The following is a 13,574-nucleotide window of genomic DNA, read 5'->3' on the forward strand; positions in this document are numbered from 1 at the left end:
TAACATACAATGATTGTTTGTTTTTTGTTAAGCCTAATTTTTACTGTGTTTTTCTCTTTTTTTTCTCATGTTTTTACCTTTTCTTTTATGTATTTTTGCCTCGTCGAATAAATGATGTTCTATGTCCATTATATTTCTAAAAATATGCAATAATGTCATCAAATTAGTACCAGCGATTTACCATCAATTCCTCTGTGGATAATGTTGATACCCAATAAATACCTACTTTCCTTGAAGACAGAGATTAAGACGATACGAGCCACAATTCCCATGGTATCATCATTACATTCATTACAAAGAAATGGGTCCACGATACAGTGAATATTTCAGTTGTTATACTTACCGCGAACCGTAACACGCGATTCCGCCTATTGTCTCTGGTGAGGCTACTTTTGGGGCTTCTTGCCAATCGATAAAAATATTGACGTCGAATATTAACCGAATAGGTACATATATTGTATTAATAGATACTATCAATGAAGGACGGTTTTCCTATCGACGGTTGTCGAAGGGGTTTATAAATATCAACGTTGGTTAATTCAAATAGGTAGGAGGCCTTTCGAAACAAGGTTGATTGTAATTGGAATGAAATTAAAGATTGGAGCGGTGCAGAAAACTATTTTTTCGTTATTATTGAACGACAATTCGATAAAAGGACATAAAAGAACTTATAAATTGTGCGTCGTCACACGTCACTCAACTGTGGCGTCAGACAAATTGAGACAGTGCAGAAATAATACGGCATTGTATTAAAGACGATTCGGAATGATCGATCGAGTCGGGGCGTTCGTTTTAATTTCGATTCCTCCAGATAGGCCCCGGAGGCGTGGTCGCTCGAACAATTTGTTTCATGTCCCTAATACCTACTCATACCTTCCAATAGCTGGAATTGCCTTTTATTGCGTGAGGAACATCGTATAAAATGATATCGTGTCATACAACAAAAACGTTTAATCCATTTATTTTTTGCCGTCTTCTGATATATTAAAGTTGAAGACACAAACACATATTTTTCTTGACGTTATATAGCAATTATAATTGTAGACCTTAATTACCAGGCCGACAGCGGCTATATGGAGGTGCTACAAGGCGGATATCGCGAAGAGGAAACGTTTCAAAACAGACGTCGAGACGTCACTTAGAGGAATCAGTCAGAACTTGGTAAATCCAATATCTAAGTTTAGAGTGCGCACAAAAGCGTCTCAAGCCTGTGCAGCCTTATTCTGATTTATCGTAGTCTCCGTTTGAATAAACTGTATTTTATTAGTACGTATTTTTTGTTGGTATTGGATTCAATGTTGAGTTGTATGGTCAAATAACTAAAAAAAAACAAAGACGAAATACGCATTTCGAATCGTTGGTATAATAAAGCTACAAGTGGTCATATGTTATAAATGCTTTTATTACATGAAATTCATAAAAATAATACGAACTATATTAAACATATTATGTTTATGTGAAATTTTATAACTTCCCTATTTAAGCATAAAAAAGTTTTCGACTAATTTCGTTAGTACTATTTTTAAACCTGGCTCCTGAAAAATTGATATTTTGCAGATGTGGCCTTAATATAAGAGTGTGATTTAAGTACCTAACCTAAGTTTTAGAGGATTTTTTATTATCATCAATTTTACCCAAATCTTTAGTAATCGATTTGAATCCTAATCCAGAATAGGTATTCGAGTTGCATAGAGGCTGAGCGTCGAGCGTCGGGCGTGCATCGTTCGATATCGCTGACAGTGACGGATTACCCGCCCGGTTCACGGCCGGTAGCGCGGCAACGCGGCAGCCCCCATCGACTATCATCTCACTATAAACTTTGCAGAATAACGTCTGTGCGACAAAGAGATACCTATTAAAAAAAATTAGTTTGGTGCTGGCAGTCTAGGGCCGATTTAGTCTAGTGAAAATAACGAAGTTGTGAAACGCTGGATTCGTTGATCCAAGTGTATACAGAAGCTTTACTTATGAAAGATATTCACTCGTAACGAAAAAGTGAACACAGGGTGTTTATTGAAAACAAATTTTCACATAAATAAAAAATACTTAAATTGGTAAATTGACACGGCGTATCCACTAACTTTAAAACGAGGCACATACTACATACATACGACGGTAGAGTGACTTGATATTGTGTATCTCGTTTGTAAATCCTCTATAATTCTTTAACCTGGGTACTTGCTACCTAGTAGCGGTTAGTGTCTCGTGGTGTTAACGCGATGTTCTGCCCCCCGGAGCGCGCCGCAGGGGGCCGCTCCTGTGCGCCAACAAGCGTTAATCGTGTTCAAATATAAAAATATTGTCTATGACACGCTTTATCCGTGATGTCTTCGGGATTTCCAAGGTCCTTGCGTTAAACAAGATTAGGGTATTAGTGGAATATGAATGAGAGCTTGAAAAATTAAGTCACTGCGCATTGTTCAGCGAATTAAGCCTTTTCGTCACGAAACTATAATTAATAATTAAATTCTTTATTCAGACAATACAAAAATAAAACATTTTGAGTACCCATTAACAAAACTATTAATAAACCTTGGATAATATACAATAATTTATAAATTATAAGATGTAATAAAATAAAATATGACCTAAAATAAAATAATACCATAAATAGGTTATTGTCATTAATGATTCGCATCCCGCACATACATCCAGTATTTAAAAATAGAGCTGTCGAAGGACGTGACACATACTACTCTCAGGACTGCATTGTCAGATGTAAGCACTCTTTTTCAAAATGAGGCCACTCTCGCTCGTAATATAGCGAAAAAGTCCGGAATGCGGGCTTCCGCTAACATGTTCGATGCACTGTAAAATCTAGGCAGCTTCACCAGGATACGGAACTATCTATAGATACTTGAAATTAGAAGATATTGTCAAGTCTATGCTATTGTTGACGAATTTTGTTTACAAAATATCAGTTGTCCAAATCACCCCAATTATATCAAATATTCCCAGGACGGAAGGAAGGAATCGAGACAGATATGACGTAATTTGTATCAGCGTGATGTATGGGTTCACCAGGTGAGGCCACATTCCCACCGACGGATGGTGATGGATCATTCAGCGTGCTTTGTCTGGGCCACTCGCCGTCCTCCCGCCGACAAATTTGGGGTCATTGCGATTCACTGCCATTGCGCAGCTTTATTGTGCCAAAAAATTTATTAAAAAGTTTTTTGCTTTGTTACTACATATTTTTAATGCGCTATTTAAACGCCGAAATTATTATGAATTAGGTATTCCTTTATTTAAGTTTCTTTATGTGAATGCACAATTGGGATATTTTATTTTATACCTAATACAAAAAAAGAACAATTTGAACGACATGGACATGTTCCACATTTAAGAGAAAGGTTCGGCGACTCCAATTCGATACATTTACGAGACTTGTCGCCATGTAAATACAACGTATCTAAAATGTTCTCACTTATAATTTGTGCTTATAGTGCATGTCGAAAATTTCGTTCCGTTACACGGCATGTTGGCGGGTCGGTGCTTCGGATAATGCCGCCGTACGGGGATACCACTCCCACATGACCCACCAACTACAGTTACCAACACAAAACGTCGTCGCGGCATACAATTCAATATATTTCGGAGTAATTTGATGTTCATTAAAGAAACTCTGGGACCGTGAACCAGAACACAATGGTTGAATGGCCATTTGTTGCTGCCGTTGAAAGGCACAATAATAATTCCGAAGTAGTTATTCACGCAGCAGTTAGGCGCACTTACGAAACGAAACTTCGACGGTTTATGATGGAGCTGCTATTTTGTTATTGGTGACCGTCATGCGATGGCGCGGAAAGATAAATACGTGTTTTCCCAACATCGCGGTTAAAATGTCGAATTTGCACAAGATCTTAGCTCCGCTATCTGATGGTTTCGGAACAAATTACCTTTTGATAAATATTAAATACCTGAATAAATCATCACTCACCTTGCTGGCTGTTCTTCCTAGTCGTTTTCTTCTCCTTCATCCAAGGATACTCAGGCACGTTAAGGCCACCTCCAGGCGATGGTAAGTCAGGCGCGTACCCTGGCGGAGTATGTTGAGGGCTAAGCTCTCCCCCTCCTAGCTGCGGGAGAGCTGTCATGAATTCCGCCATAGAAGGCTGGCTGTTGATGAAGCCAGTCTCAGTGCAGGTGTCGAGCATGGGGTGCGGAGCGCCGGCCGCAGTGACGGCGGCCAGCCAAAAGCCATTGCCCCCATGCTCCATGCGCGGGTGTTCCTGCCCCGGCGCAGGCCCCATAGGCGGTGTGTTCCTCGTCTTTACGGCAAACTCTTCTTCCATTTCATCGCGAACCCCCATGCCAGCTCTCACGGGTTGTTTCCCTCTTATCGTGGGGAACTCTTCGCATTTTATTTTGCGCACTAGTGGGTTAGTGTCGAGCGGTAGTGCAGCGGTGTTGCATATCTCTTGCATCGCTGCCAATGTGCGCTCTCAATGTCGAACTCGTGATCATTCACGCGTGGAATTTGTTTTTCGTTTCGCTGCATGCGCTGACATTTTTGCTCACTTATTTGGTTTGTAATTCAAAAAGTTTTCGTAAAGTTGTATTGCACTGGTTCTCGGTTGTATCATCGTATCTGCAAATGTTAAAAATTGTGTTAGCACCAGGAAAAGAGATCTGAAAGTAAATGACTTGAGCAGACTAGTCGAAACGGATGGATTACAAAGCAACCGACTCGTTAGTAAGTGTGAAGATGTACGAACTGAGCCCTGCCTAATCGTCTTCAATTTTGGGCTAAATTGAGAGCCGACAAATTAAATGTATCGGGAGGAGGCAGTCACGTGGTTATTTCGCAATTATTCGCGGACGTTCGACATTACAGCGGTTTTGTTTCGAATAATTATGTGCCTAACGTCGTGATGAACTCGTGGATAATGAGCGCTTCACATTGTTTATTGTAATTTAGCGAGCGGAGCACGTGACGCCGCGACACGACAATAAAGTTATTACAATCATCATGAACTTCACTGGACAATGAACAACGATTAGGAATAACATTTTCATGAACGAAATTTACTCATCAAAATTCAAACAACTTACACTGAAGTGAGTGGGAATAAGATAATTACATTTCCTTCCTCATGGGAACGAATTATTTGCAATATGCGAGGTATTGCAAACTTCACCTTTGTGGGATACTCTTAATTATATCTTCTAGAAAGATGAGGTTCTCATCCTTACAATCATTAAACGTAGATCTCCGGTGATAAATAAGATAACGATACTAAGTCAACTGTCGGTATGCCAACTTTACGATCTTTAAAGAAGCAAATGATTAACAAGTATCTTCACGACATGTCGCACATAGTGGGGCTCCGTTTAGGGCGGCCGAGGTTTGCGGACGTGTGGCGTCACTTTTATAGCCTGCAACTGGTGGACGCCCCACGTATCAGTTGGCCGAGAAGCGAGAACCCTTATTAAACAGCATGTAAAGTCGAAAATGTTCGCGATGTGTAGGCTGAGTGGAATCCGCGACGACTGAACGTCAATTAAAATTCAAACCGCGTTCGAAATACGATTTTTTTCCACTGGAATTTGCGGCGCGCCCGGGAGAAATGGCGGGAACGCGCCTTTTTTGTTTTATTTTATTTTTGAAAATGGAACGGCTGGCGGTTAAACCCATTTTAATGCGTATGGGTTGCTCTGCGTTTTGAATTAAAATTCTCTGCCGGCACTGTGTGTGGACGGACAATGAAATGTAATTTCCTTTTGAAATAATTGTATTGTTTTGCTGCTTACATTAGTATTATATGACATGTGCTTATGGATGTCTGCATAGGAAATTAGAAGTGTAACACTTTCCCATGTTTTTTATGGCACTTGAATTTAGAGGAGCACGTTACAATTTCAAATTTTGTCAAGCCTGTTTCTCCCCCGTGTCGCGAAGAAGGGTATAGCAGGTTTTACGCCGCGTTTCACTTTTCCGGCGCTCCCTCAGGGAAGATCCCCTTAAAACGCATAAAAAGGAGAACAGAGCCTACTTATGAATTTGTTTATGGGGCTATTTTGTGAAATGTCGTTTACACTGAAGGCGTTGAGTTCAAAAAAACAATATACTAATTTCATGTTCTATAATGTTTAAAGAGTTAAATAACAGGAACGAAGGCATACGATCTAACGGCAACACCTACCTAAATATATACATTATTAACGACAAAGACTTTGTTTTCATTTTACTCATCTTTTTCTCGGTTTCTCGGTCATTGAACCTGTCCGAAACAAGTTTGAGAAAATTACCCATTCGCGTTGCAAGCGCAAATGAAGCCTATGGTTCAGTGTTGGTGATACCTTATGATTATTACAATATGTGCCCTAAGTTGCTTTAGTTGGTAGCCTTATTTCGCTTTCTTTTAGCTAATCGCGGGTTATTTTCTTGGTTCCCTGACAGTAGTACATAACAGAACATCTGCGTGTAGGAGCCGGCTCAAACCAGTGGTTAGCGTCCAATTTGCCGGCCGTAACGATTTCCTCTTCGGGGAATCGAATGGCGTGCGTCCGGCCGCCCACACCACCGCATGTACATAAAATTGAACACACATAAATACATTGTATTTGGTGTGATGTAGTCTGGAAAAATTGTACCAATTATAGGAAATTACTTGTAGAGTTAGCCAAATAAGTGGGGGAAGTTAGCGTGTGTTTGTAAGCATAGGGTAGATATAGTAAGATCGTTGTATAAAATGGCATGATCAAGTCAAACATCTGTAGACTTACACTTTAGACGTAGGTACACTTCATATTTAATTAACGTAATCAATATTATTATGTATAATTAGTAATGTAATGTAATTCAGTGTCTTAAATAAAACACAGCATAAACCAATAGCTTTTTTATATTTTTAAGCACAGCGATATGCACACTTTTGGAACAACAATTTTGAGAAGTGTGTTGCTATAAAATATAACACGTATCTACTTAACATAAAATCTAACGTATATTTACAAATGTTGTCTATTAATATAACCAAATAAAGAAAAATTTAAATGCGTATATCATGTTCAATGTATTAATTGAATACAGTGTTTATTATTATGGATAATGTTAAAACGAATTAAATGAATTTTAATTTAGAGTTTTTTTTGGACTGCGCATGTGTATTTTGTATTCTTGTTTTACACAGTTTCTGAAGAATATGAAGTACGCATTTTCTATTGTATTATTGTACGTTTTTATATATTGTAATTTTTATATATTTTTCAATTTTTTTTTCAAATTTATAAACTTGATTTAGTCAAAAATTTATAATGTTAAAATATTTAATAAATCGATGACAAATAGTGTGTGTTTATGTAGCGTAAATTAAAAAACTTTTGTAACTAAACTTCATATTAATGGCATCAATATTAGACAACTGATTTATGACTATACTATCCCAGTCAGCTGTGGCCGTGGGACCTGTAAAGAACCCGAAACGTTAGTCGTTTAAAAAAAATATACTCCATTTAGATCACAAGAAATAGTTTCATAGATATCTGAAAAAAATATTTTTTATCTGACATCATTAAAAAAAATATTTCACATCTATGGTCCTATAGTGTAAACCCATTGGCAACATCTTGCTAATAGGGTCGGTTGAAGTTGATCTCTATTCATTATTATTTTGATTGCATTTTACTTTATTTAGTTTATGAAATTAAGTGAAAGCTACAACCTCGTGTATATGTACATATAGGCGGTCATATTTATACATTATTTATTTATAGCGATGCTAAATGTATGTATTTACAAAAAAATTTAAAAGGTTAGTAGAAATGAAAAAATGAAGAGTTGAAGGAATATTCAATGAAAGAAAATTAGCACCACCGTCAACTATCTTAGTTAAAACCAAAAAAGACGTCGTGTATAGAAAATAACATTATGTACTGTAGCACTGGCTGGTTTATTTTATATTTAGAATTGTATAAAAAATAGAAGGTTGTTGTCAAATGAACATCGGGAGAGTTCTGGATAAATCTTCAAACCGAACGCTCACAGTAAATCTATGAATATATTCCTCGTTTATTATTAAGCAGTACCTCTCACTACGCTACAACCACGGCTACGTTTCCATAGGTTACCCCTAGCTATTACAAATTTGCCCTCGTTTGAGTTTAAAAATAAAACAATGCCATTAAAAAACCCTTTTCACAAATTAGAGTTATTTTTAGAACTGTGTCTGGAGGAAGATCAGTTTTTATAAGTACTTAATTATTTTGATTGAAGTTTATATTTAGCTCTTGCCTTGATCGAATTCCTAACTAGGACAATTGACGTGCGACAATAAATAAATATTAGACAACTTCACAGACATTGCTCTTCCAAAGTAAATAACTAAAGTACTTGTGTTTTGGAAATCGGAAGCAACGACAGTACTACAAACACCCAGATCCGAGACAGATTTTTTTTTACATTGATTTGGCCAAGTATAAAACCCGTTATCCAGAGGTTGTCAAGCCAAGTTCAATGATATTGACGTGTTCACAGTAACACTGAACGAAAATTTCTAACATCCGCTGTTATTTTACTATCCGAATTCCGAATTAAACGCTTGTAGACGCGCTGCTGTGACGCGTCTGTGGCGCTGCAGCTTATTTTCATACAATATCTTGTCTGCAAAAATGGCTCGCGAGTGGCGCGACCATGGCGCTGCAGTTGAGTTTCTGAATATTGTATGAAATTTTAATGAATTTACTGTTTCTAAATTATTATAGTTTCTTAAGTGAGCAAATTTTTTATTATTTTTAATGTTTAAAATTATTCATTTTGAATGGTTTTTATTCAATAAAATTGTAGTAATAAGATATTTTAACTTACTTTTAATTTTATAATGTTTTGACTTGTCAAATGTGATATTGGAAATGAAACTATTTTTCCGGATTTAAATCGCGTATATGTTTTTCAACCAAACCGACGTTTAGGGCCCTTTACAGGTCCCATGGTCACGGTTGACTCTTTTCACGGTTTCATTTCCTATGTGTAACTATCGCGAAAACCTAAGAACTCGATAAATGTGATATTTTTTGTAACGTAAATAATATATTGAAATAAAAAAATTTACCATAGGAACGTCAAAGATGTCGTCAATACTTATACCTTACCTACACTTTTTTTTCAATTGGTTGTAAGAACACAAAATAAATATTTGGACATTTCATTCACTTTGCTACGAATGGACGTATCTCACGAATTTGATGAATAAGAGTGTAAAAGTTCAGAATCATCAATCAATCAATATTCAGAATTTCGTATTCTAGGTTGTGATGTGTCAGAGGTCGACGTATGGAATTCCTGTGGCAGCACGTACCCATAACTCTCTAAGCGCTTTGTGAATGTTTAGTAGATAAATGCATTATTATATAAATGTATATTTATCCAATATAAATATATTAGATATATAATCTATAAAACAACTTCTTGATTTTCAGATAAATAACTGAACAGTTTTCGTATGGTGATATGTACCTACTTATTTCAATAAAGGACGATAGGACACGACATGTATATCGATGTACATTCTTATAACAACAACCACACATCTGTGCAATTATAAAGGTACGCATATATACTTGTAATATAAATCTTCTTCAAACAAAACACGAGCTTAGTATGTGTGGCTACTCTGTTGACACAAATTGATCAGGCTTTATTGTCCGTCATTAACCCATTGCCACACACATTCCATTGCTTCTCGGTAGTAGAGAACATCATTTCATAGACAATACTGTTTGTTAAACTCCTAACTTTGGATATTCAAGTTTTACAGAAGTTGGTGACTGCAGTGTTAGTAGTGTTTTCGCGAATAAATATAATATATCCGGCTTATGGCCAAATATTCAATATTTGGCCTGACTAAAATGGACATGAAAAATACCACAAATTAACTTCAGTTTTGATAAATAATACTTACAATGAAACAAGAAAGGTACTTTAGTTTTCAGTTTGTGATTTAAATTTGTAACTTAATACAGAACGTAATTGTTTATTTCACCACAATTTGATTAATATTAAAAAAAATATTTTGTTAGGGTTTTAAAATAATAAGTATGTGGTTGATTTTGTTAATGTATTGTATTTTTTTGGTCATAGGTAAACTACACCTTTTTGGTCTCTTAGAAAAATAATTTACATGTTCCATATTCTTTGATCTTTTGGAGCGAAAAACCGCTTTCGTAAACTTACAGTGTATGAATAATATGATTCAAATTGACATGATAATTTACTGTATTTTTTCTTATTTCTTTCCCCTGGTTTTAAGTATTCGGTATTAGGTCGAATAGTAATGTAATATTTAGTACGAATGACGAAGCTTAATAGCAAAAAAACAGGCCCAATAAGCCGAATACTGAAAAGTAGCCGAATATTCGCTACAATTCTAATTTTATTAGCTTAATTTATTTATGTAAAATTGAAATACTCTCATTCATCACTTCGCTACTGCAAGTAAACTGCATCTTGAAACTTTACATATAAGGCTAACTATGGGTTAAGGTCAAGCAGTGACATTACATATTTGAGTAATTGGTTGTTTTTATATTTATGAATACAAAGATTGAACACTCAGAAAAAATCCTTCGATGGTTGATTTTAGTCAAATATTGGATACTGACTTGTATATATTACAAGAAAAATTAATCATTTACCAAAAGTGCGCGTTCCCATTATTTCTTGACGACAGATAGTCGTGCAGTTAAAGTGTCGTGGCTTTTATATTTAAATAACGTTTATTTAATTTAATTTAAATAAAGAACAACACGATTAACCGTAAAACTTTTTTGACGTTACGACGACAGACTGTCGTGACTATGGGACGAGCTAGAACGACAGACTGTCGTGACTATGGGACGAGCTAGAACGACAGTCATCAGACGATAAATAAAACGTTACGATAAAAATGTGACAGCAGATAATCGCAGCTTCAAACGATTCTGTCGTGCGAACGACAAGGCGGCAGTCGTGAACCGATAAATTGTTTTCACGATCTAGTGGGAACAGCTAGACTAGACACGTCAGTCGTTCAATGATAAAATAAACGTTCACGACACAATCACGACAGTCAGTCGTAATATGGGAACAGGCTATAAATAAAATGTTACGACAATGGGAACGTCCTCTTACAGTTTAGATATAAAGTTAAAATTTTAGATGGAATATTTTACCGGATTTAAGAGATTTTTTAATAATAACCATATTGACTTATTTCCGTATAACTGATATGACTTCCAAAATTTGATTTTAGAAAACTGTACGGTTGACACGAGAAAAAGAACTTCAGTAATTTTTCCCATCTTTCCTTTTTATAGGAGATTTTAACCAAAACTATAGAAACTAATTAAAGAGCGAGTGCGTGAATACGTGAAAAAAGATTGGCCTTGGATACACATATATTAACAAGATTAAGGATTTTCTTAACATCCTAAGGCACCGTGTACACGAACATGTACAATTATTATAATTGTGAAGTGACTCAGATCCAGACAATATTCTTCATATGATCACGCACACGCCCAGTGTACTTGTTGGGAGCATCGCATTAAAATTTAGCGCTGTAATATAATACATAATATGTGCCAGACAATGGTCTCAAACTAGGAATTCAATGTACGAAGAGCATCAGAGCAACGGGATTCTGGGGCACTTCCTAGAACACCCAGGCCAGAACCAATTTAGAAATGTTCATTTCCTATATTGGTTCCACCGGAAATCGAGCCTGAGACCTCCGCATCCAGCACCCACTATGTAAACCGTTAGGCCACGCTGCCGAGATCGTCAAGCTATGTATTCTATATGATCAAGGTGTCTTACATTTTACGTTACGTTCGTATAACATTTTAAGTCATACCTACTGGACTGGGCTGAAGTATGTACCAAATTATAATTTATATCGAGTTCTTAGGTTTTCGCGATTGTTACACATAGGAAATGAAACTATTTTTCCCGATTTAAATCGGGATTTAAATATGCGCGATTTAAATCCGGAAAAACAGTTTCATTTCCTGATTATAATTAAGTTTAATGAATATTAGGATGTTTCACCACCATGATGTAAATTTTTTTTTGTGAAATTACTCCACTACTTTGTTACAATTATCAATACAAAGATGAAGACTGAGATGGCGTCAGTCATCAAACAGTTGTCTAATATTAATACAAACCGCCATATCGCACGCCTCATGGAAGAATGGCACAAGTGGAGTTACGTCAAAAACGTTTCTTGCTCCATTAGATACAGAAAACTATAAGCACATTCTCCCCAATTGGAGAGGATGTAGGTTATATTTTTCTGTATCTAATCTCCAATTGGAGAGGATGTGGGACATATTTTTCTGTATCTAATAGAGCAATAAATATGTTTAACGTAATTCCACTTATACCATTATTCCATGAGGGGATGCGATATTCTGAAATATGGTTAACAAAAATAATAATAATATTTAAAAAAAAAATTATTCCACAGGAAAACACAAATCACATTTTGTAAACCGGAAAACACAAACAAAAGGTACTGCTTATTTCAAAAAGAAATTTCTTCCTACAGAAATTACAGTCAAACATCCCCTAGTTTGCCACCTTAGCGGTGGAACATATTCTTGAAATTTAAATGGAACTAATACTGAGGTACACTCTTTCCAACAAAACAAGAATCATCAAAATCGATTGACAAATTGGTTCATAAATCGCGTAACATACATAAAAATAACATACTGTCGAATTGAAAATATCCTCCTTTTTGAAACCGGTTAAAAACGTAACCGAGTGAAGGAATAGATTTTTCACAGATGATATAAGGAATAAAGTCGTTAAAAACCAAAAACAAACAGCAACAAGCACAGACAAAAATTCGTACGGTCCGCTGGTTCATTCCGTGGCTTAGTTGGCACAGCGTCTAGCACGGTTTGCTAGAAGACGCTGGTTGTAATCCAGACGGATTGAATGATTTTTTCTGAGTGTTCGATCTTTGTATTAATAATTATATCATGTAATTAGGGTATTTAGAGCATTTTATGTACATTGGGCGTTTAGCGCTTCTGCTAAACGCCCAATGTACATAAAGAGTTCGTCCAGGGAGTACTGCCACATACCTATTTCTGCTGCCAAGCAGTAATATGAGCATTACTGTGTTTCGGTTTTGTTACGCCTTTTCTACCTGTTTGTTTTATATTATTTTATTTTCTTTACATTTCGAACCTGTCAATTTCTTCTCTGTGCTATATATACGGTTAAGGTGTGTTTTTGATTAAAGGTATATTACTATAAATTTTGAGAAGAAAATGTTTTTTCTTTTAAACCTAATTAACCGAACCTAATCGTGTCTTTGCGATAAACATCCAAAGTATCCTGAAAGAACAACGGTTTCGTCATAATTCGGTTTTCGATGTAATGAAAATTCGAACAAACGTTATTTCGGGAAAAAAATTCGAATTTGTGATAAGATTACTGAGATGAGGTTACTCATGAAAATTGCATACCTGACAATTTTAGTGACAGTTATACTTTATGAAGTGCTTTAGGTTTTGGTAAATAAAGTAGATATAATTTATAATAAATTCTTATACCTAATATGAGTAATTATAGTCTATCT

General features: G+C 35.9%; 1 protein-coding gene across 1 annotated transcript in view; it reads right to left on the reverse strand.

Annotated features, from left to right (window-relative positions):
- The window catches only part of LOC113237746 (homeotic protein proboscipedia), a 52,718-nt gene extending 48,130 nt beyond the window's left edge, over positions 1–4,588 (reverse strand). Inside the window, exon 1 of the mRNA XM_026474378.1 lies at positions 3,941–4,588. Coding sequence (XP_026330163.1) covers positions 3,941–4,427 — 487 coding nt within the window. The 5' untranslated portion in view covers positions 4,428–4,588. The remainder of the gene's footprint in view (positions 1–3,940) is intronic.
- Positions 4,589–13,574: the final 8,986 nt, after the last annotated feature.

This window comes from Hyposmocoma kahamanoa, unplaced genomic scaffold (genome assembly GCF_003589595.1).
Source record: "Hyposmocoma kahamanoa isolate Upper Pololo Valley unplaced genomic scaffold, ASM358959v1 94, whole genome shotgun sequence".
Classification (NCBI taxonomy): domain Eukaryota; kingdom Metazoa; phylum Arthropoda; class Insecta; order Lepidoptera; family Cosmopterigidae; genus Hyposmocoma; species Hyposmocoma kahamanoa.